The 24495-nt window shown below is 45.3% G+C and overlaps 1 protein-coding gene across 1 annotated transcript in view; it reads right to left on the reverse strand.

The window, feature by feature from the left end:
* Positions 1-2718: 2718 nt before the first annotated feature.
* The window catches only part of UNC5C (unc-5 netrin receptor C), a 247671-nt gene continuing 225894 nt past the window's right edge, over positions 2719-24495 (reverse strand). The window contains exons 12-17 of the mRNA XM_059844141.1: positions 19678-19846; positions 17630-17863; positions 12505-12654; positions 12109-12273; positions 7577-7755; positions 2719-7341 (exon numbers count right to left, since the gene is read on the reverse strand). Coding sequence (XP_059700124.1) covers positions 7176-7341; positions 7577-7755; positions 12109-12273; positions 12505-12654; positions 17630-17863; positions 19678-19846 — 1063 coding nt within the window. The 3' untranslated portion in view covers positions 2719-7175. The remainder of the gene's footprint in view (positions 7342-7576; positions 7756-12108; positions 12274-12504; positions 12655-17629; positions 17864-19677; positions 19847-24495) is intronic.

The raw sequence follows: 24495 nt of genomic DNA on the forward strand, positions 1-24495 counted from the left end.
CATTTTATTTATTTTATTTTTATAAGATTTTTTTCATCTGAACAAAGAAGTAAACAGCAATATGTTGCATATGTTTCCACTGGCATAAAGAAGCATCACTCCTTTCACAAGTCAGTGAAGAGAAAAATAGTAATTAAAATAGTGTTATCACTAATAGAGCAGTTGCTCATGTTTTGTGGCTGATTATGTAAATCTATCAGAAGTCAGCATTAGCATAATATTTTAGACACCCCCCCTTCATTCTGCTACATCTTTCTGAGTATTTTTGACTCCTGTTTTTAATAGCACAAGAGGAACAGGAGTCATCTCTGCACAGACTGAAGCAAGAATTCCCAGCCCCATGTATCAGGTGAAAAAGTTTCAGCCTAAAATCCCCAGCATCAGCTGAAAATAGCATTGCTTAATGCTGAGACATGGGGTGTGTACCTCTGCATCTAGTGAAGCATTTCTGGGAATTTGTACCTAAAGCTGGAGCACTGTTCTCATTCTGCAGTGCTATGTTGCAGATCCAGCTCAGTGTTTCCTAATGTTTAATTGCCTTGCTGGTTATTTTCAGAGAAGTGTGTAAATAGTAGCAATTTTCCCCTGAGCTGCACAGCCCCCGCAGCCCTCCTGCTTTGCCCCAGACCGTCTGTGCTCAGTGGCATTGCAGTTATTCTCCAGCAGCATTTCTACAGCCCCCTTGACTTGGCCACATTGAGGTGACAAAGCCCTGTGCTGGCTGCCCCTGGCATGCCACTGACTCCCACAGTTCTTACGTACAGAAACATTTCTTCTGAGGAGCTTTTCTTTTTTTAAAAAAGAAACTAAATAAAAGACTCCACTTCCAAGCTTCCAGGAACTAAACAATTGAACACAAGGTGTATTTTTTTTTTCCAGTTGCTTATAAATATAATTTATTACCTGTTTAAAAATTCTTTCTTACACTTTGTACATGTCAGGCTGACAGAATAAATGCAGGCATTTACAAACAGAGGGAAGGAGAAAAAAGGGAGGGGGGTAAGAGGCACACTCAGAACTAGTAAACCACACCTCCACTGTACAGCAATACAAATAATGCAATGGCTAGCACTTCTCCTGTAGTAAGTCAGTCTTTAGAAAAGGAATTGCATAGAAGATACAGCAATAGGGAAATAAAAACCAAAAGAGTTCTCCAGATCTGAATAGCAAAGAAAACAAATCCCACAAACCCCGGTAGAGCTGGGACATGGCAAGAGAAGGGAGAAATGTGATACACCTGGGTCACACAGATGTTTCTTTTCCTACAGGCCCTCCTTTACTTTGGAAAGGTACTGAAGGAACCCTCTTTTCTTTTTTTTTTCTTTTTTTTATTTTCTCTCTCTTCACCAGTAACAGAACATGTGTTAGCAAACAGAGTCTATGACACAGATGTGTGAGAACAGTGATGCCACAACTTCTCTGTCTCAGCTGTGTCACACACCGTGGGTTATTGGCTCTCGGCTCGGGTGTTTTTGCAAGGTACCTTGAAAAATCTGCAGGGACAAGAGTGTTTTGCCTCTCCTTCCTAATTTTGTTTACTTTCCAGACCGATTTTGCTTTTTATTTGTATTGTGCTAGCTCCCAAATTTACTGGCAAGCGGTAGTCAGAGCCAACTGGCAGCAGCCAAAGAAGCTCTGGGGCCTGTGCAAGCTTTTCTCATCTCAGGGCTCTTGTCCCATCACTGCTGTGGGAGGACCTTCCCAATGACATCCCACTTCCTCACAGGCATCCCAAAGCTACTTGCCTGCCATGACATGGGATGCTTTGGGAGCAGAGGGCAGGCCCAGGATGCAGCACACATAGTAATTAATCTCTTTGTCAGCAGTCGAGGAGACTGAACCACTAATAAATATATTTAACCACAGAAAACATCACAGAAAACATGAAATACCTATTTGGGATACAGGTTTGTGGGAATTCTGGATTATCATTGCTTTTTTTTGTACAGACAGTTTTTCAAAGTCTTTCAGATAAGGGATTTTCAGATTTCAGGGAGCAGGGATCAAATTTAAAGGACAAATAAGTAAATAAACTTTCCTATTCAAGCAAGGAGCCTAACCTACCAAACTTGTGGCTTTTGACATGCTGCCTATTTGACCTTGCAGTGATGATACAGCACTGAATTTTGACCTTTACCTTCCCATTCAAAAGTTGGTAAAGTAAGAGGATGCCCATACCCAACATGAGAGCTGAAAGTCTCCAGCAGGTAGTGTCCTTTGTTTTCTCCTTGTTGCCTGTATGTACCCACACACACTTTGCTTTTCTGTCCCACTTCAAAGCATGTCTGAGATACGTGTTTCAGCATTTAAAAGTCTGCAGTGCAGCTCATTTATGGACTCAAGGTTTCACACACAAGTTAGGAATGGATTGCAGGGGTGACCCCAAAGTCAGTAACTCACTGGAGTCCTTGTGGGAGAAGGAGCAAAGGTTTGGTTTTCATTCACAAACCACTCGTGTCTTTGCCCCACCTGATACTGACCAAGCCAGCCTGCAAACACTGAGTTACTTCATGGCCAGGTGAGAGCCAGAGTAATACCTGAAGAGACTTCTGAACACTCAGTAAGATTGTTTACAAAGTGCCCTGAAAACAAGATTAAAAAAAAAGAACCAAGCCAACCTCAACAAAATTACTGTGTTTAAAATTAACCTCAGAGCTGTGGTAACTACTTGGTAGAGCATACAAGGGTCTAAGGGCCCACCCACCCCTCCCTTCCCAATGCCCCCTGCCCCCAAAAGAAGAAGAAAAGGAGAACCAAAAAGAAACTACTGTAGGTAGCAATACAAGACATGAGGACACTGTCCACAATGACAGGCTTACAGCATGTAAATACAATTATTCTATATGTGAGCAACTGACATAGCAGGAAACCCAAGGAATGGACATGTTTGGCTCTGTGGGTATTGCAGACTCCAACATGTCTCATGAGTGTCTGCATTTCTGCCAGCGAGACAGAAAAGAGTCTTGGTCTCCCAATAAAGCAAATCTTGACTGGAGACACCTTCACTGCTGCAAAATTTTCAAGATCCACTGAAACAGCACTTAGGTCTTGCACTGTTTAGCAAGACACAGTGGAGCAGTTGTGATCATAAATTTTGAAAAAAAAACCCAAAAACCCCAACCGAACCCCAAACTTACCCTATACACTGACAGTCACCTTTACAAGAACACAACACAAGAAGAACTGAAGAAAAAATCAAAGGTGAAAAGGATTGCCTCCGATAAATGTTTCTTACTCGGAAATTAAAGATTTTCCTTGAAGTCAGTAGATATTTTATATGTATTTATATAATATATATACTATGTATAGCACTAGCAATCAACATGTCATGAAGAGATGGTGTGAAGAGCAGCAAAACTGCTGCAGTACAGAGCCAAAGGTGAACAACTAAAAGGAAGAGCATTTAAAAAAATTGTAATAACTGGAGGATAGGAAGCCTGCAGCCTTTTTGTTTGTTTGTTTGCTTTTTTCTCTTAAAGCAGATGTGCTCACCTGACTTAAAAATCTTACAACAACTTTTAAGAGACAGCTCTGCCTGCCAAATGCCTTTGTCAGAGCCACCCCACAGGAAGCTTTTCCCCGGGCTACATTGCTGTGGCGGCAGCGACGCGGTGGAGCTGGGGCTCAGCCCCACGAGATGGCACTGTGTCCATGCAATCCAGGCAGAGGAGCTGCTGCTGGGTTTTCTCCCACCAAAAATAACATCCCGAACCCATCTGGCTGCCCTTGCTTCCCGCCTGCTCTCCCTGGGGCAGCAGGATGGGGATGCTGTTGTGAATGCCACCAGCCAGAGCCCTCTCCCACAGCGCACAGTGCCCTGCCACTGCCACTCCCACAGAAAAAAAGAAAAAACTGAGAAAAATAATGCAGGGAAGTGAGGTGAGGTGGGAGCTGCTGTTAGCAGCAGTGGCAAAGAATGGGGGCAGAGCTGCTGGGATGAGCTGTGGCTCTGTGGAGGAACCTTCCCCTGGTTCTCCCTGCCCTGGCAGGGCTGAGGCAGCCCAAGGGGCTGTGCTGGGAGCCTGCCAAGCCGATGGAGCTGGTGCTGGAGAAACCACCCAGTCCGTGATTGCAGCAGGGGATCACGGATGGTTTCTGAGCAGTCAGGGGGAAGAACAGCAGCTTCACCACCCAGTGGCACTCATGCTGCTGCCCAAGTCATGTTCAGTGATGAAGGGTTACATTCCTGACCTCCAGGCACTCTTAATCAGAGTGTGCATTTTTCCTCTCAATAAATCCTCCTTACTGTGATGTTGTGAAAAGAAAATGCCCCAAAACACTGAGAAAGTTGTTCATCTGGAAGTTGCTTCTCTTGCAGAAGGCATCAGAACGCAGGTCAGAGGGCTGGCCAAAGGACCATCACCTCATACCAATACAGAGAAATAGGAGAGACTTTGTGGCCCTGATCCTGGTGAGAAGGGTGCACATGCTGCCCACCGAGAAAAAACTGAGAGCTGGGGGGCAACGGTGAGCCTGGGGATCAGCCAACACAGATTGAGCTGAAAAGGCCAAAGGGTTTAAGGACAGTTCAGCCCCTGCACCTGCCTTGGAAGAGAAGTCAAGGACAGACACATGGGAAAGGTGAAGAAACACAAACTGAACACAACTGATTACACCTAAAGATGGCATGGGAAGGAGAAAAGCTGAGACCTACCTTTAAGAGCCATTTTAGCCCTCTGAGGTAAGTAAAAGGTGTGGAGAAAGGGCAGAGCTGAAAGCCCCAGTCCAACACTCCAGAAGTTGAAAGAAAAATTTCTATTACCATTGCAGTGTGCTGCAAGATGCCCAAGGTGAAAAAGAAGATGGTTATTCATTGAGAGGATGCCCATGGCATCTCCACATTAAGAGAAGGTGGGGTTTACATGAGCAAAATGCACACAGATGTAGAAACTTACAATGCATGTCCTCTGGTCTCCAGTTTTGACTGAAATGCTGGTTTGCAAACTGCCTGGTTACCTCTTACAAGGAAGGGAACTTTTTGTGCTGGCTGTCTGGTGGTCGATCAAAACCTAACTCACTGGTCAGGGAATTATAAGCAAAAAGTGACAAGGCTATGGAAATGTCAAATGGAAAAAGAGGTCAGATGAAATTTTCTTTTCATTTTGACCGATGACATTTTCAGTTACCTTCAAAGGTGCAATCTGGAAAGCCTTGGGGGAAAGCAAAACTAAAACCACAAAAGAGAACAAGCTAACTTCAGTCTCGGGAAGCATATGGAATGGTAATGCATACATGGGCAGGGGCACGCATGTCTGCACAACAGCAATAACCAGGGCCTGGCTGGAAACCTGGAGTGGACAGGTTGGGGCAGAAAAGCCTTTCTGTGCCAGAAATAAATGACAGCCCAGGCAGGCAGTAAAACTACTGCAATCCTATGTGCTGTCATGTACCAAAGCCACAATTTTCAGTGAACAGAACAAAATATGCTTGCAGTGACAACCATTTTCTGTTTGCTCCTTTTGCAAAGCTCCCACCTCACCTGTTTTGTGAGGGCTGTAGAGGGACAAGTGTTCCCTGGCCAGCCACCAAGGACTGCACTGCCCTGCCCAGGCAGTGGGGCTGGCAGGAGCAGCAAAGGCAGCAAACTGCAGCACACAGATTTCAACTTCACCCCTCCACTGCCCTGCATCGGCCCATGGAACACAGGCTTCCCTGGCTGCAGCAGTGCCTGGGAATATCCATGGAGATCTGCCAAGTGCATCTCACACAGAGGTAACCCAGCAGAGGGCTGGGCTCTCAGCAGCCCGGGCACAGCAAGCATTACTGGAGGTGGTGGGTTTCAGTGAGACCTGCAGCTCTGGGCAACTGCTGCCTCTTAGAATGCTACAAAACAAAGCAAAAATTATGGAGGCCCACCTTGGATGCATAAATCAGGTGGAGGCTGTCAGTGCCTCCACATGCTTGCACCATCTCTGGTTCACAGGCACCTCAGGACAGGACTGCTTCTTGGAGCAACCTGGAGGCACCAGGGTGATGCAAAACACGCCAGGGTCAGACACTTGGTGGGTGAAGATCAGCAGAGTGTCACCAGTTCGTGCTGCCTTGGCACTGGGCACGGAGCACAGCAATGCTAACACGAGGTGAGCAGCCTCTGTGGGCTGGCAGAGGACTCTGGAGGAGGAGTACGATGACAAATGGAAGGACAGACAGCATAGAGAGGGGCATGTCCTAAAAGACCTTCAGGGAGGGGACAACAGATTCCATAAAACCAGAAATTATTCATTCTGCTGCTGACAATATTAGAAATAAAGTAATAATGGCAATAATAATAGACATTATAATCCTTGTACTAGATACTAATCAGTAAATAACTATCATAGCAACTTCTCTTTTTTATTTTTTTCTAGGTTTCTCCCCCTCCCCTCCAATCACTCTAAATTGCATATCTGGCCCCTCATATAGCAAAGGGGTGGAAAGGGTGTGAATTGAAAATTAACTCAGATCCTTCATTCCCCACTGTCTTAGAGCTATTCTCCACACAGGCTCAATGGGACTGTCTTGGGGAAGAGAGGGAACATTTTGTGTGTTCCTGCTTATCAGCCAGAGTACCTGCTTTCCAGATGCACACCCTGATTTTCTTGGTTTGTTTTTTTCTTTTTTTTTTACAAGTAGGTCTAGGAAACAGAACAATGACAGGAGGATCATTGCAAGACAACCAATGTGCAGAATTGTAGCCAAAATCTGAATTCACCAGAAACCAATAAGCTGAAATAGCCACAACCAACTGTCCATAGCCTTGTTTACAATGGCTTTAAACAAAAAATATAAAGAGCCATGGACAGTTTCCTTACCCCTGTCCAGAATTTGATGTAAACAACATCCATAGAAACTGGGATTGTTAAGAAAGTTTATCCATATATCTGGATAGCAATAAAAAGCGTTTCCTAGGAAACTGTAAAAACCTGTACCAAGCAGTGTACAGCCAAGCCGAGAGGAACATTAGGTTGATTTATATTTTCAAGGTACAACTTTGCATGATCTCTTTCTGATCCTGTGATAATGTACAAGGAGAGCACGTGTGAAGGTCAGGGCTGGTTGTTTTTGTTTGCTTGCTTGCTTCTCTGAAATGTCTCTTGTGTAACTCATTGGTCTGGGTTTTCATTTCAATTCTCCTTTGCAATAACAGGGCATTACCGCTCCCTGTGTCTGTCCTTCCTGGTCATGCCAAGGCTGCATCAGTAATTTCCTTCTGCTGCCAAAGAAACAACTGTTTCATGTCTTCCCATTTCTTCAAGAACTGCTGCCAGCATGCTCAGGTTGCCATCAGGGAAATTCTGGGCTTCCCAGAGATCCAGGATCACCCCGGTGGGACTTGATTTCGTAGCAAAATAATTTAAGTACCTGCAATGAGCCAAAAGAAAACTTGCTGGTTTTGAGCTGCATGGAAACAACCTGAATTCATATGATTTCAACCCGCCCCTGCTGTTGGTGCTGTCAAGGTGCTCATCCCCTGTGCGGCCAGCATGAGCAGTGTGTGTCCATGTGCATTCAGTGGGACTTGCAGCAGGATGTTTTTGCACATACCCCCCTCCACAGGAGCTTCCCTGCCTGACCACATACGGGTAACCCTGCTCACCTGTCCAGTTTCAGCTTGTGGGCCAGCATGCGCCAGTCGTGGCCCCTGGTCTGGGGAGCGTCCAGGCTGCTGCACAGCTTCTGCCTTATTGGGTGGGGGATGCTGAAAGCACTGGGCCCCACGATGGTGGTGATGGTGCCCGCTGAGTCCATGGGAGGATAATCAATGCCAGTAGGTTCCTGAGATCAGAAAGACAGAAAAAAAGCCTGAACAACGCATCAGTTTTGTTACTGAGTGAAAAGACAATGGTAGAACTATATCCTCTGAGACTCAGGGCTTTTACTTGCAGCCCTCTGCTAATCTAGTCAACACTAACACTAACATGTTAGTCCACTGAAAAACAGAAATATTTATAATCAGCTTTGGGCAGACAAAAATTTTTTTTCCTGCTTTTTTTTTTTTTGAGGGTAAATTTTACTATAGCTGGACAAAATGGCCAGCTTTATTAATCACTTACTGGAAATAATGAAGGAACAGTCACTTGGACACATTTCAGAGCATGTTGCTACTACTAGAGCAGAGCTGGATTTCCTGGCATGGCTGATAAGACCCCCTTCCCAGCATCTTCCCAAGCCCCAGTGTCCCAGCGAGCCAGCACCAGGCTCGTAGAGCTGCAGCTCTGAAGTTCAGCTCCTGGTGAATTCATCCTGGAGTTGTTCCATATGCCTTGGCATGGCTGCTGGTGAACCAGAAGAGCTTGCTAAAGACTCCAGTGGATAGCATCAGCTGGCAGGCAGGTTGGGTGTCAGCTGATCTTTTGTTTTTCCACAAGGAACAGTTTATCACAGGTGAAGGGAGCAGGACAAAAAAACCCTCCAGCTCCCTTGTGCAATGGGTTTTGTTCAGACACAACTCAGGGGGTGCATACAAACAGCTAACTAATAGGGAATCCTCCAGGGAGGAAGAGACTGGATTGTATCAAGTGTCTGGGGCAAATTGAGGTTGGAGGGTGGAGAGGATGGGTCACATGGGCCAATGGGGCTTCGAGGAGTAGGGGAATTCCAAAGGGGTGTTGCAGACAGGGATTGGCCTGAGGTTTAAGTGGCAGAGAAGGTTTGGGAATCAAGGGCTGGGTTGCCTTGACAGGCAGGGAGAGAGCTGAACCAAAGGGTGGGGAATGGCAAGAGGAACAGCTTCCGGGGAATGGCATGAGGGACAGCTTTGAGGGAGGCTAAAACCCAGGGGTAAACCAACTCAGGGAGAACATGGGGGTACAACAGAACAAACCACTTAACAAGGAATCAATCAAATAAATATGAACCACAACACAGGCTCTCTCACTACTGACATCCCTCTGGCAGCACCCAAGCTCTCTGAAGCCTCCAATGCCATGCAGACCACAGACAAACAGTCAGTACCACCCCAGGCACAAGCTGAGCTCTCATCTGCTTGTGACTGTGACTCTGGAAATAGATGGAGAGCATGTGCTCAGAGCAGGGGGTGGGGTAGGTGGGGGCAGGCATCGCCCCCTCTCCCCAAGACACGTGCTGTGCTCCAAGGCAGTGTGGCAGCAAGTGTTTCAAGGAAAAGTAATCCCCAAAGCACGCTTGTCCCCTGCAGGTGTGGTGTTGATGCTCTTTGATGTGGTCCTCCCAGCTGGAGGGCTCCCTATGGCACCACTGCTAATACCACTGAGAGCAACAGCATTTGGCTCCTCTGGGCAAGGATTTTGTCTTCTTCTTTGGCCTGGATGGCTTCAGTGCCCAAAGGCTTGGTAGCTGGTGGGACAATGATAGCTGGTAAATTTGGATGGTTGTGTTTGTTTAGGAACAGTGAGGTCCTGCAGGGACCATGACAGAAAAAGCAGCAAACATGGCTGGTTCTGCCCTAGTGCTGCTCAGTCTATTTTACAATTTGGTTTTCTTTTTCTAGTAGAAATGGGGGAGCTGCTTCTTCTTCCCCTCTGCCAGATCACAGCCCCAGGCAGCCAGAAACACTCATGCTAAAGACTTGTCATTAAATATCAATTTGTTTTCTCCTCTGTGAACTGTCTTGTTGCTTCGTGTCAAACTGGCTGTTGGGAAGGAGCTGTAATACCTGAAACAGTCCTAAAACCAGGCAGCTCCTGGCTGAAGCTGTAATCACAAAGCCCCCAAGGATTTTGGTGGAGATGCTCACAGTCCTGTGCAATCTCTGGTTTACCCCCCAAAAATGTATTCAGAGATGGAAAGGGAAGAGCCAGTGTCCCTAAGCAATGCACAGAATTAGACCTTCTGGCTCCACTCTTTTATATACACCAATTAATTTTCTTCCACTGTATAAAGATGAATTTTTTGGCTTTTTTTTTTTTTTTTTTTAGGTTTTTGGTTTTTTTTTTTTTTGGTTAAAGGCTTGGCGTTTTAGGCAATCAGTGAAATTTGTAAATGAGGAAGATTTACACAACCCTGTAATGTCCCCAGTTAGCATGTTGTATGTGGCATCTGTACTTGGGTGCCAAAGCCATGGATCACAGACTGCCTGTCCCAACCCCAGCACCCAAAACCTGGCAGCAGGTACTGCCCAGGAGCCAGGAAAATGACATGCCTGACGCTGGTGCTGCGTACAGGCTCACCCACACTGGGAGGTCAGAAGTGGACGCAGGGTGGAGGCAGTGGCATTGCAGACAGATAACCTTTTCTTTATCTTCTGGGCCAAAGGACACAAGTGCTGCCCTGGCTCTCTAGGTGGCCTGCAGCCCCAGGGGCTTCAGTATTGCTGCAGAAGGGGCCCAGGTATCTCTAGCATTGTCCTGTGGCTCTTCTGTGTGAGTATCAATGGTACAAGATAAAAACAGAGCTTCAAAAATAAATCAGGGGAGACCTTTATCACAGTTTTCCTCCTGCTTTGCAAATGTGCGTGTTTTGGCACTCACTGCATTTGTATTTTTGAAGTCCCAGTGGTAGGCACTGTATAAAGCCAGTATAAGACAGTTTAATCTGCAGAAGTTTTACATCCTTTGCAGTGGACTAAAAAGAAAGCCCATCAAGGGAGGATTCAGGAAACTGTGTTACTAAATTTTTATCGCAGGGTGACAGTGGCAGAGAGACAGATGCAGCAATAAGGAAAAATGCCAGCACAGTCCTGCAATGCCTAACTGCTAGCTGGATACCACTAGCCTTAACTGAGAAGAAAATGTAAGGAACCAGAGCTATGATTTCCTGATGCCTGGTGTGATGTCTTTATCAGGCTTCTAGAGGCATACATTGGCTTCCAAGTTGCAGTTGTTACCCTTTCAGGTGATTACCCTTTCATCAAATCTATGAGTTATAGGATTTTTCCCTAGTTGACCCTATATCCCTGCTATTAGCAGCCCAAGGACCTCCTGTTCCTTCCTGGAGTTTGGGAACATCACAAGGTGTCAACAATAAGGGGCAATTTTGCAGGAGGCAGCCTTGATCACAGTGGTATTGTTCACTCCCTCTATTCATCCTTGATGGATAGGATCACAGCACAAGACAAGAATATTATCCTGTTCTGAATCTATTACCAGGCCCTATTACCCACAACCAGCTGAAGATGATTATAGTGTATACTTGCATTTCATTAAAGTTACTTTCAGCTCTTTCTCTTCTCTGTGAGGTTAAATTAGTGATTACCTCAATGCGGCACTTATTACAATAATTGTTTATGATGCTTGTTTTACCATCTGTCCTTAATGCTGTGTAGTCCCCAGATGAATCTGTAACTTTACACCCACTAACCAAGCAGATGTTTGGGTAATGGTGCTCACTGTCAGAGCCCTACAGCACAAGCAACTTTCATGTCTGCTCTCGCAGCCCTTCCCCAAGCCAGCCAGCAGTAATTGCCACCTGAGAGTCTGCTCCTCATAGCTGCCAAGGACACCAGGGATAAAACCCGCCAGCACATTCACTGAAGTCAGTGCCACTTCACACCTGAATTTGCTGCTCCATCTCAGCCCCAAGCTTGACAGCCCCATGGAGCTAAAATTCTCCAGGTGCTACACAGCATTAGTAAACTTATGATAGTATTTCTTCTGGGAAATGTCAGCCATCAAAAGAAAAATTGCCCAAGACAAAAGTCAGGATTTGTAGTAGTAGCAAAATACAAGGAGAAAAGTTACTGCAACCAGATCATCTGATATTTCCTATTGCACGGCAGCTATTATGTGGGAGCAGAGGGGAGTGGCTCATGGAACACACAGCCCTGACATTTTCCTATTCTCTTTTCTCTCTCTCCAGGGAACTATCAGACATACTGCGTCTCATGGACTGCCAAGGAAACAGGACCATAAGAGCTTCATGAGATCTTTTAGGGAGTGGTAGGCAAAGAGCTCCTCCAGACAGACACAGAAAGGCAGCACTAGCAGAGAAACCTCCAACCTTTGAAGGAGGTATGCTTCTTTCCAGATGAGAGAAACTAAGGAAAAATGCAACAGGAGAGACAAATCAATTACTTGTTCTATTCTTTATGTCCATACCAGCAGTCAGGAGCAAAATGGGAAGCACTAAAGAGGTCCCAATGGGAAAGGTTTTATCTTCTCAGCTGTCTCATAATCCTGCAGTTGGATAGAAAAGTACACAAGTGTCATTTACCTCTGAGACAGAGCAGTTAAGCTGGAAGATCTGTCCTTCTCCTTCGACCTGCCGTACACACAGTTTGCACACCAGCTCCTGGGTATTCAGGCTGAACCTTTCCAGTGTGAAGGTGCAGTGCAGGTTCCTCTGACATCCACTCCAGATGTGGTAAAAGGGAATTTCCTGCAGGAGGAAAGCAAAAAGGTATAGTCAGGGAGAAATGTGGGACCAAGGCATGGATGCTATGTGTACGGACTGCAGGCTCCATGCTAATGTGACTGCAAATGGTCCAGGGAAAAAAATGTCCATGGAGCTACAGCCTGACTCCTGGTGTTTTTTAAACACACCTGTGTGTGACAGTATTTCTTTAAGCCTCACTGCTAGTATCCAATGTGTACATTATGTTATGCTCACCTGGTATTTAGCCAGCAACTTGCTTTTCCAGAGAGAATGGGCAATGTCGTGAATGGACAGACGGAGGTTGTGGGTGCTTCCTTTGAAATGCAAAGCTTTAGGCTCTTCCAAAAGCTGCCCGCCCATCTGCTGCTCAAGCTGGAGGACCTCCTGCAGTATTGGGATAAAAAGAAGAAAGTGGTCAGGTTTCATCAAGACAGCACACTGGTCTTCTGAGTCCTCAAGGTTGTGTGCTGTAGATGCTGTAACCTGTGTCAGAAGGTTACAGAACTGTACAGAATCACAGAGAATTGTGTGTCCCTGTGAACTGGAACTGCATTAGTTGATCTGACTGTAACCCTCTCACCTCCTTCATCCAGGAGCAGTCCAGCAGGGAGACACAATGTTCTCTCGCATGTCCTGTAAGCAGAAGCTTAATTCTATGCTTTTCAATGGAATGTGAAGATTTTGCATGCAGTCACTGTTTGAGTAGAGAAATAGATCAATCTCCATTACACATCAAACTGGACATCTAATGGTAGCTTTACTACCTGCTTTTTGGAAACTCTTATTTGTGCAGGTCCTACTGACATGGGACTTGTGCATACCACTGCTCTGTCAGCTCATGGTCTCCTGCTCCGTGCAGAGCAGTACAGGAGATAGATACCAGCCCTGACACTGGCCAGCAGGATGGCATGGAAACAGCCCAAGAGACAGTGATGGAGCATTTTGTTCATACGAATACACAGGTTCAGGGCTACTGAAATATTGATCATGCAATTAAAAGCTAGCAAGCCAAGAGTCTGGTCAATTTATGAAGCTAAATATAAACTTGTAATTAATAAGACCACAGTGGAGTGTTGTCTACAAAGAGCCTAATTGTGGACCACATGGAAGAAGCAAGTACAAAGGCACTCTATGAGCCCCATTAGAAACCAACATAACCAATCTCAGTCACATTTAATTAAAGGAGTCAACCAGCCAACCAGTCTCATGTGGCTAAAGACAATCACACACAGTGGAGATGCTCAAGGAATACAGTAGCACACAAAACTGGGATTCTGCCCCAGGCCAAATAAAGGAGCCCCCATTTTAGCTAAGCTGCTCCTGACCACATTGAGGGAGGTAGTAAGCATATAAGAAAAGCATCTGGCAGATCCTGAAGCTAAAACAATGTTATTTTATTGGCCATTAGAGGAAAAGAAACAAAATCAGGAAACCTTTCAGATTAAGGTTATGCCAATGAATCAGTTCCAGCTTCTTTCCAGTGCCACCTAATTACTTCATCAAGATGTCTAAAGAGCAATCGATAGTAATTATCTGATTACTATAGATCTTCATTATGTTCTAATTACCTCCCTGGAAAGTCCAGAAGATGACTTGTGGAACTGTGAGAGCTAATTGCAGATGCCACCTCTCAGACATGAGGGGCAACAAACTGCTCCTGCCCGTGCTGCACCAGCTCTGGGAGCTGCACTACTGTGGGGGAAAACTGCAGCATGATGCTGCACCATCCCACCCACCTTATCTGTGTTTCTAGTTTCAACAACCCACTTCTGGTAGCCACCCCGGGCCACCGTAATCATTCCACAGGCTTCAACTGGAGGATGCCAAGCAGCCCGTGCTTCTCCCATGCCATTAAGCTAATTAATTCAGAATTAATTTGGAGCCATGACTTGCACAGCCCTTCAAACACGCTGGCTGGCTCCTGCCATACGGCCTTTTTTTAGAGCAGTGCTTATCCTGCTGGCTGGCTCCTCCTGAGCCAAAACCTGAGCTGCATGTTGCTTGCCCCATGCTGAGGTGGCTGTGGTCACCCTACCCACTGCCTCTCACCACTCTGCAAGGCAGGAGTTATTTCCTAGGAGAGGGAGCTCTGTAAAGCATCACTTCTTCACCTGTGGCACCAGAACAGCCGCAGCTTGGGCCTCTTCATTAAAGGGGCGCAAGCAAACAACGGTGTTCAGTCCAAGCTGTGCCTTTCTTCAATAAAAGAAAAAACAACTAAATAACAGGGAGAAAATCACAGGCCTTTTGTGCCCATTTTTGGGTGTTTTTTTGAAGACACCTGCTGTGCATCACAAGACAGGTTGGGGAATGTCACCCTGCTACAGCCAGAAGTCCTTCACAAGCCCCCAGTGTGGGAGGCAGCTGTTTCCATGTATCTGGCTGCTCAGCCACTGCCACGCTGCCACACACAGGTCACATACCTTAATCTCAAAGGCACACATCAATAAAAAGAGCAAAGCAGATGGATTTCTTTATAGTTATCATGTTATTACTTTTTCCTTTTTCTTTCTTTTCTTTTTTTTTTAACCTTGGGCATCCTCTTCAAAGTGCAAAAATTAACCTTAAAAAGACAGGCCAGCGCTGAAGGTCACAACTCGCCTCATCCTTGCCTAAAAGGCATTTTTGTGAACATCCCATCCAGGTGGCTCAGGACCCTGTGGTGCAGAGGATGCTGCATGTGTGATCAGCTCCGAGCCCATGCTGCTCCATGGCCGCCAGGAACTTCACTGAGCTGCTCCCACAATAACCAAGCCCTTATTGATGGCAAATCATTACACTTCCCTACTGTACTGCGGGTGCCGGCAGCTCAGCTGCGAGTGCTTACTCTGCATGATGAGAGGGAAAAGTCTGCTGGATAAACACTGCACTGAGCTTTATGCTGCAACTACTTGTCTTCCTTTGGTGGCTGTTAAAACACATTCAGCATATGGCACACTCATTCCTGGTTGTAAATAATAACAGAATGCATTTGGTTGTCTATTAAAAAATACACACAATCCCCTACAAAGGCTCTTCCAAAGCTCAGGCAATGCAATATGGGAATATTTTTCTTCCCTATCCTTGCTGTGCTTTGCCCAGAGCAGCCAGCCTCAAGACATGGAGATGTTGCAGATGGTGCTTCACCCGCTGCTTACAACTTTTCTTTTCTCTCTGAAATACTTCTGATGTCAGGATCTGCTGGCCCAGCCCTGTCTGCATGCCTTGTCCCCACACCCAGTGGTAACTGCCCTGTGAATGCCTTCCCTTTGGCAATACACTAGTGCCAAAGATGTCCTCCCAGCACAGCAGAGGCTGCTGCAGTACCAGCTGCTGTGAAAGCACATGCCAAATACCCCAGCCTTTTTTTCTTCTATCCAAATAGTTATAGACTGAGTCTACACAACACTGTCACACGGATTGAGTCTACACAACACTGTCACACAGGGATGTTTAGTACACACTGGTTTGTATGCACCAGTTCGTACATGCCTGCTTATACACACTGGACCATAGCCAGCCCTTCCAACTACACCTATTTTACTCATCTACAGCTGGTCTGTTAGGCTTCTTTTCCCTCAATCTGCTCCTTCCTTACACTTCCAAAGAAGGGCAATTCATGCATTCATAAGAGTCTGGGGCCAGCAAGTAGATGTGCTTGTCTTCCTGCAAACCACCAGCTGGCTGGGTCTTGAACCCCATGGGTGCCCCCCCCAGTCTTGGAGTGGAAATGTCAAAGAGAAAGAAAATAAAAAAGCATGAACTGGATGTAAAAAAGCAGTAGGTACAGACTGGGATGGTTGGCCTCCTGACTTTGCTTACCTTTCCTCTCTAATCTGCAGTCTCACTTTGGGGTCTAACTGCAGCAGGATCCCAAGGACTGACCTGTTGCCCTCCCAAATTGTGGCTGCAGCTTCTCAGGTGAAGGATGGCTCCCCTGTGTGCCTTTCTTGATCCCTTCTGCTGTTGCACTGAATTGTATTAACTTTACCACACAACTCTCACTACAGTCTATTAGAAACAGACCAACAGCTCCTGAGTAATTCCTAATTAGATTCCTCAGCTCTGACTGCATTAGCTGGCTGGCCAAGGCCCCTCCAACTCAGTTATTATTACCTCAGGCCTTGTCAAACCCATGGAAAATTGTATTATGCAGCACAGGCATAAAACCATCAGGACCTTTGAAGCTTGATGGCTATGAAAGATCCTATTCACATTTTTTTTTTTATTAACAGGAAAAACAAAAGGGAAATCAGACCAGGGAAAAGAATTGTTTCTAAAAGGTTGGTAACACCAATGCAGTGACAGAGACCAAGCTCCCAGAGGACAAAACCATGCTGAAGTCACCATATGCCTGCTTCAACCCTTATACTTTGTTGCCTTTCTCCATGTACAAGAGTACCCCCTCAGAAAAGACTAGGCAGGCAATATCAGATAGTGTCAGGGAGGACAAGCAAGTGTGCTGCTCTCAGTGATGAAGTCGCTGTTCTGAAAAACACAAACATCTCCCAGCCAGTGTATTTGGGTTTAAATCCCAATAATTCCCACCTAGACCTGGGGAAAAAAAGCATGTACAGCAGCAGGATGACTCTGCTTAGTCAGGCTTTGAAATTACTTTGCCACAAAGAAGCGAAGTAGCACTACCTACAGCTAAAGGAAAAACCTCACCTTTTAATGAACTCAGTTGTGCAGCTGGAGCTACATATTTCATGAGGGCATCTAATATAGATACCTTCTGTATAAATACAGGTATTTATAAAGAAAAATAGCGAGCATGGTTACCTCTCTGCTCACCTGCATGTAGTGAGCGTGTGTTTGTGTGAATGCCAGAATTATGCAGGGAGAGTAAGGCTATCCAGTTAGGGACAGCAGCAGCTTTGCTTTATTCCACTTGTGAATTCCCAACACAAAAAGCTGCACTTGAAGGGGTGTAATAAAGCAGTATGAAAGCAGGCAGTGATTAACGGGCCAGAAGCTTCTTTTATCATTATCAAGTATTTACAAAGAAGCATTTATATGTTTTCCCATCTCTGGGGAGCTGGCACTTAGCATTAAAAATACATGAATAACGAATGAAGCCCTGTGTACCTTATGGCCTTTTAATAATGCAAAAACCTTAGGATTCAGGATATGATACAGGTAAACAAAGGAGAAAAGGCTGGTGGGTGGAAAAGAGCGTGAGATCCCTATGCAAAGGACAATTTATAGCGTGTGAGGGTTAAACTGTAAAACAGCAGCTTGCTGTCAAGCTCTTCTTCTAACGAGAAAAATAACCCAGGGAGCATGAATACATGGAGCAGAGGGTCCAGTCTCTGCTATGACAGCAGTCCTGTGGCAACTGGGGAGGGAGAGGGAGAGCAAGCAAGAGATCAAGAACCACCTTAAGAGCATCCTGTGTGTCGTCGAGGCAGTAGACCCGGATGCTGTACTCCAAGGACGAGCAGGACAGCGGTCCAAAGATGGCCAGTTTGAGACGTTTGGCTGCTGCCTTGGTGATTGACTGTCCCACCAAGGCATAGGTGCTGAGGGTTTCTGTCAGGATATGGCAGGCCTCTGGATCCAGCTGGATATAGCATGGGGTGGTAAAGTTTTCCTCTCCGACCACCACCACATCCTAGGAGAGAAAGAGGCCAAGTTACAGCATGTGACTCCTCAGAGCTGCTCTCCTTTCAGACAGCAATGCCCCTTTCAAGCCTGGATGATGCAAAAAGTCCTTGCTGTTTGCCCCTTAGATTAATCCAGGTCTAAATGTCCTGCTTCCAGCTTTTTTCCTGCATAGACATAGGGACCAGATTTCTCTGGGGTGCCGATGATGATGTTGGAGGTCGAATACTGCCCCTGTCCTCACTCCAGCTTTTAAAGCCCTGGACAGAGTTAGGCAAATAATGAAAATATCACCAAGACTTTATTGAAAGAGATATTGCAGAACTAATCATTTGGTGACCATGATTCAGCATCAGTAGTCTCAGGCATGCTGAATAAATAACTGCCCTTCAACTACTAAGCACGACAATAAGGAGTTATAAAAACTCAGGGAAGAAAGTAACCTCTGTGACAGCCAAATACCACATCTATATGAAATATCACCTGCTGCTTCCTCAGAATAATCCTCTGTGACAAGACTGCAGGATGAGGAAAAAAACCACTGCCTGAATGCAGATGACCTCCCCACCCTGGGCATACAGGAAAACAGCTCCCCTGCTAATTTCTCCATTCAAGCCTGCGTGTAATATCCTGCACGCAACACAAGGTGCTTTGAATGGCTCTGAGAGGGAGCAGAAGTGAAAGGTCAGCAGCAGGTGACAGGTGCCTCTTGCAAAGCCACTACGCACCACACGACGCTCAGCACACATTGTCCACTTCATCCCTGCTGCCTGCAGCTCTGCAGTACACACCTGGCAGCTGACAAAAGTGGGCTCAGCTGGCATTAGGCATTAAGCTTGGCTCCCTTGGTCTCAGGAGAGGCAAACCTGCCACATTTGCAGCGATGGCACAATCTTTTTGGAGGGCGAGGTTCTGCCCCATGGCGTGGCTCTGGCAGGAGGTGCTGCCCCGAGTGATGCTGCAGAGTGTGCATGAATGTGTGTGCACGTGTGTGCGAGGCTCAGCTTGGAGGAGCTGCTCCAGAGCTGACAGGAGGAAGAAGATTGCTGTGTGATGGCCACACCAGGGTGTGTGCAGGGCTGGCAGAGCAAACCTGTGCCTTGGGCAGGAGGAGGATGGGGGGAAAATGAAGAGGTGCCAGTAACACACAGCCACAAATAAGGGACACACGTGTGGTGCCATGAGTTGGGCTGTGGGGTGCAGATTAGCTGGCGAGACAGAGCTGTGCTTGCTCATGCTCCCTCCCAGCAGGAGGAAGAGCCAGTGCCATAGGCATGAGGCCAAACACGAGAGGCTTTTGAAGACAATGCTGGACGTGGCACTTCTGCTGCTGTCAGCCCAACTGCCTCCAAAAGACACCCTGACCTTATTAAACTTACCAGTAGGAGAAAGTGCCCTTGCCAAATTAATTATGAGACCAAACTGGTGGCTAGGAGCACAGAGCTGGAAAGGAGGGCTCTGTCAAGATGGCCCAGCCCTGCTGAAGGCATCACTTTATGCTCCAGTTATTGTGGTAAGATCCTTTTGCCACACTGCCTTGGGATATTCTCCTGCTATACTACTGGCAAGGAACCCCCTCAGGCTCCCACCATGGAAACCTGCTGGTACTAGGAGGTGCCAAAGTGCCCCAAGGCAGATCTCTGAATGGGCACAAAGCAGCTTAGACATCTTGTAGGGAAGGGCACTCCTGACTGTCTGTAGCAGTCATGTGTAGCAGTCATGAAAACCCCAAAATACAGGCACCCAGGTTCAGAAAGGCAAGTAAAGGACTAGCAGAGAGCCCTGCATGCAGCCAGCACACAGGCTGGAGCTCTGGAGCCTCACCTCCCACGGTCCCTGGGCAGCCTGGTGCTTCAGCTGGATCTGCCAGTCCTCTGTGTTTGGCTCTGCGCAGTGGTGCATGGTTAAAATGACGGGCCGGGTTAGCAGGGCTCCTGGTGGGCCACAGCTCACCACTGGTGTCAGCAGAGTCTGGCTGTCCTCTACAGGTGGCCTGGCAAGGAGACAGAAAGATGGATACATTAAGTGAGTTGAAAAGGACAAAAATGTTCATTTGGGTGTGTAAAAATAAAAAAATCCTTCTCTTAAAATAAAAAGACTGGGCAAGAAAAATAGGTGGGGTTTGTTTTGTCCTTCATTTCTCCCAAATCTGTATTTATTTCCTTTTTTTGCTTGTTTTTGTGCCAAATATCATTCATGTGTCAAAATGCAGGTTTAGGTGTCAGCAAATTATAGGCCATATTTGCTGATTGCACTCCACTCTGAAGGATCCTTGCAGATGGTATGCAGAGGCTTCATTTCACCCACTGCAAAAATGTGGTCACTGCTGCATTTGGCAGTTCTTCAGTGACACACAAAAATGAATGGTGGCTCTCGTAGGCACCTCTTGTGAGAACTGTTTACTGTCAGGACAGAGAAAACTGACAAAAAGAGGAAGACACTGAACTAATAAGCATGTAAGCATGACTGAAAGTGGTGTACAGCACGTCTGAGATGTGCAGTTTGAGTTCTGAGGCATCACTAAACCACTGATACTCCATTTTACTTAAAAGGCATTCAGATCTACTGGAATGGCTATTGCAAATCAGCCTGCAGGGAGCAAGTGCCACTCCTGGTGAGGGACAAAGGATGAAGGGATGGTAAGGAATAGTGCAAGGGTAAAACACACTTGCAAAGCTCAAGATTTCCAGTGATTACCCTGAGTTGTTCAGCTAAAACACAGGTATTATCCAGTGTGCCTGCTGCCAGTCACTAGGAATTGGTGTTATGGGAAATCATATGAATATTTAGGATATACCACAAACACTCTTGCTTGAAAATGATAATGTGTGTGTGTGTGTGTGTGTGTGTGTGTGTGTGTGTGCGTGTGTGCAAGTGCAAACCATCCCAGACCAACCGCTGAGGAGCTGAAAACAAGAGGAAGCATGAGTGACTTTAACTATCCCGACATCTGGTGTATGACAAATACAGCTGAATGTGCCTCATCAGCTGCCTCCCTAAATAACAGAGAACAAATTCATGATCCAGAAACCAGCAAGTGGGATTTTAAAAGCATTCAATGTGATCTGTGCTAAAAATCCTGATCTGCCCACAGGAACACACGTGCTCTGCTCTGGCTGAGGGTTCAGTCCCAGGCTGCATTTACAAATACAAGTACATCTACATCAGTCTTAGAGAAATTAGTTGAGACAACATTGCTGGTTTTTTCTGCAAGTCTTTGTCCTTACCAAGAGAAAAAAAGAAGTAGCTGTAATCAGAGAATCCTAGAATATCCTGAGTTGGAAAGGACCCACAAGGATCATAGAGTCCAGCTTTGGCCCTGCACAGGATTATGCCCAAGAGTCACACCATGTGCCTGAGAGCATTGTCCAAACACTTCTTGAATTCTGCCAGGCTGGTGCTCCTGGGGGAGCCTGTGCCAGAGCCCAAACATCCTCTGGTGAAGAACCTTTTCCTGATACCCCTGACACAACTTCAGGCCTTTCCCCTGGGTCCTGTCACTGGAGACCACAGAGAAGAGATCAGTGCCTGCCCCTCCTCTTCCCCTCACGAGGAAGTTGTAACTGCAGTGAGATCTCCCCTCAGTCTCCCTTTCTCCAGGCTGAACAGATGCAGTGACCTCAGCCAATCCTCACCTGGCTTCCCTTCAAGACCCTTCATCATCTTCATTGCCCTCCTTTGGATGCTCCGTAATAGTTTAGATGCTCTCTAACAGTCTCTCTTATGTTGTGGTAGCCGAATCTCCTCCCAATATTCAAGGTCAGGCCACACCAGAGCAGGTAATCTTAGATAACATTTTCAAGGAGGCCAAATCAGGACAGAAGCTATTTTGATATCAAATTTATCACACCTATTCTGGTTATGGCAAATATATGTCCATAGGACTAATTTAATTTTGCCGACCTTAATTCTCCCTGCCTGTCCCATTAATCTCAGAGAATGAACGACAAACTTTTGAGGAATCCTTTTTCAAAATGGAATGAAGGCATTTTTGAAAATTACTCCTGGTTGTCACAAATGTTGTGGAGGTTTTTGTTACATTTGAGAAAAAAAAAGGGTCTGGCACTGGAAAATTTAAATCTATGCAAATCAGTAAATCCAGATGATATGCATCTGTGGAAATTAACTGATGAGTTTACTAAATGACATAACAATTGTTTCTGAAAATCCATGAGCTGGAAACAAACAGCTGCGATATAGATGTCTTTCAAAAAAGATTCAAAGTATAACAATCTGGACAGCTATCATGTATTGTGCCAGCTATTTTAGCCTAACAAACAATACACAAAATAAATGAAACACAAGACGAGTACCTAGCCCAGCTCCCCTTGCATGCTGCAGGGAATCATTGGATTAAGAAGATGAGATATCACTTTTTTGCAAGGCCAGACTGAATAAATCATTGGAAAGTTTTTCATTAAAACAGGCCTTCTTTTTCTGACTCATTTACGTTGTTATTTTTTTCATAAGAAGCAACAAGAAGCTTAAAAAACCTCAGAGTATGTCAGTGTTTTTAATGGTCATCAGCCTTGGGAATTGGTGGATATTTAAACACTCTCCTATGGTCTAAATCCAGAAATTTCAAGAAACAGAGTATCTTATGAGAAAGTTCTCTCAAAATTTTAATATTTGTATGGAAAGCAGATATGACCAGCTATAGACTTAATCATCTTGTTAACCTAAAAGTACTGACCCATGAAAAAAGAAAAGAAAATACAAGCTATCATAGATTTTTGGACTGAATTACAAAACAAGCAATCAAAATGCAGGACTGAATATATCATGATTGCCTTTAAAAAAATTGATATGATGCCTTTTAGGTGAAAAATGAGTTAAAATGAACAAGCACTGATGCCTTTGGTCAAAAACCCCCCAAAAGGTCATTAAAATATTATGGTACTGATAAATCATACAGTCTGAAGTTGTCTCCAAGTAAAGTTAAGTTTAGTCACTACTTCATGCCAAAATTTTTTACTGTCAGATTTTAGGACTCTGATGGAAGGCACGATTCTGTGCTGCAACATTTTATAGCTGATTAGAACAAGTACAAGATGATTATGCAGAACACCAAGCCAGGATGTGTTACAGACTGCAGAGTGAGGAACTGAGATGGGAGGTGGATGCAAGCACACAAAGGACATGTTAAAAAATATTTTTTCCCCATATTTATAAACAGCATCTTTGACACCAGACTTAGAAGATTTATTGCCAATTGGATGAGATATTAATGGTCCTGACCTAGATATTTATGGTAGAGAACAGTCTGATTAGTGAAGAGCAGAAAAATGGGCCAGTTGTGGGGGTGCTTGACTTTACAATCCCAGATTCCCAACCAGGCACACATCAGAGACTGGCACCACAAAATTACTGAACACCTGCTGGTCCTAGTGACTCTCCAACATCCATCTCACACAGATAAAACTTTAAAAACTGAGATACAATGAGTTGCAGAGAAGTTCTCCAGTGGTGAAGTAGGTCACTGTCACTGTTGAGGATAAATCCCAGCTCTGTTAAAGTCTATGCTAAACCTCTCTCTGACTACTGTGAGGCCAGGATTTCTACTCACCATGTGGAAAACACAATCATTACATTTACAAGTAACAATTAATAAGGAATCACTGCAAGGTAACAGGGAAAGCCAGAAGACAATGGCAAAATTTAAGAGAGGGCAAAAATATGAGTAGCAAATAAAATCTTATCAATTGTTCAGTAGCTCAGGCTGGAGCAAAACAACTTCCAAAGAGTTACTTAGTAACAAATAAAGGAATAAAAGTGAACAACATTTCAGGTGAGCTTGCTGCAACACAGCAGGCATCAACATGTAACATGACACAGTGACAAGAAGCAAATCTGATTTCTGATGTTGTATGGGACAAAGAGCACATCAGAGCACATCATGGTGATATTCCCCTTCTTCTCCTGCCCTACCATGACTGCAGGTAGCAGCCCTACCATGAGATCTCAGAAATGAACCAGAAACCCAGAGGAACGAGGCTAAACAATGCAATGGCACAGACAGAAGAGAGGTGCCCAGTGACAGGGAAAAGGAATAAAAATCTCCCCACAAATCTTTTCTCGCTTCTCACTGTTTTCAATTTCCATTTTAAAACAAAAGTACTATGTCTTACTACAGCTAATGAGAACAGAAACAGGTGCAGTAGACAAGATACATTATACAAGAGATATTAATTGTTCTTCTTCAAAGCATAAACCAACAGTAATTCATGGAATTAGTAAACAACAAATCTTCCTGAAGACAAGTTATTGTGTAGTCACTCATTACAGGCAGTTTTACTCCTTCTCCTGAAATAGGTGATGCAGCACCAGCAAAGCCAGGATCCCAGCCTAGAGGAGCATGTGTTGTGACCAGCATTGAGATTTACGTGTTATAGATTGTGGGATATCCAGCACAAACAGAGACACAGGGGAGCATCTAGAGCAAGGGAATTAAATCTATGAGCAGAAATGATCAAAACTGTGGGCGATCTTTTAGGCTGCTATCCAAAAAAAAAAAAAAAAAAAGCAAACCAAACCCAACCCCCTATAAAAACCCCATCGACATGGGCTTCACTTTAGCCTTGCAGCAGTCTTAGGACAACTTATTAGAAGAGACTGGCCACTCCAGTCTCCAAAAACAAAGAG

This window comes from Haemorhous mexicanus, chromosome 4 (genome assembly GCF_027477595.1).
Source record: "Haemorhous mexicanus isolate bHaeMex1 chromosome 4, bHaeMex1.pri, whole genome shotgun sequence".
NCBI classification, from domain to species: Eukaryota; Metazoa; Chordata; class Aves; order Passeriformes; family Fringillidae; genus Haemorhous; species Haemorhous mexicanus.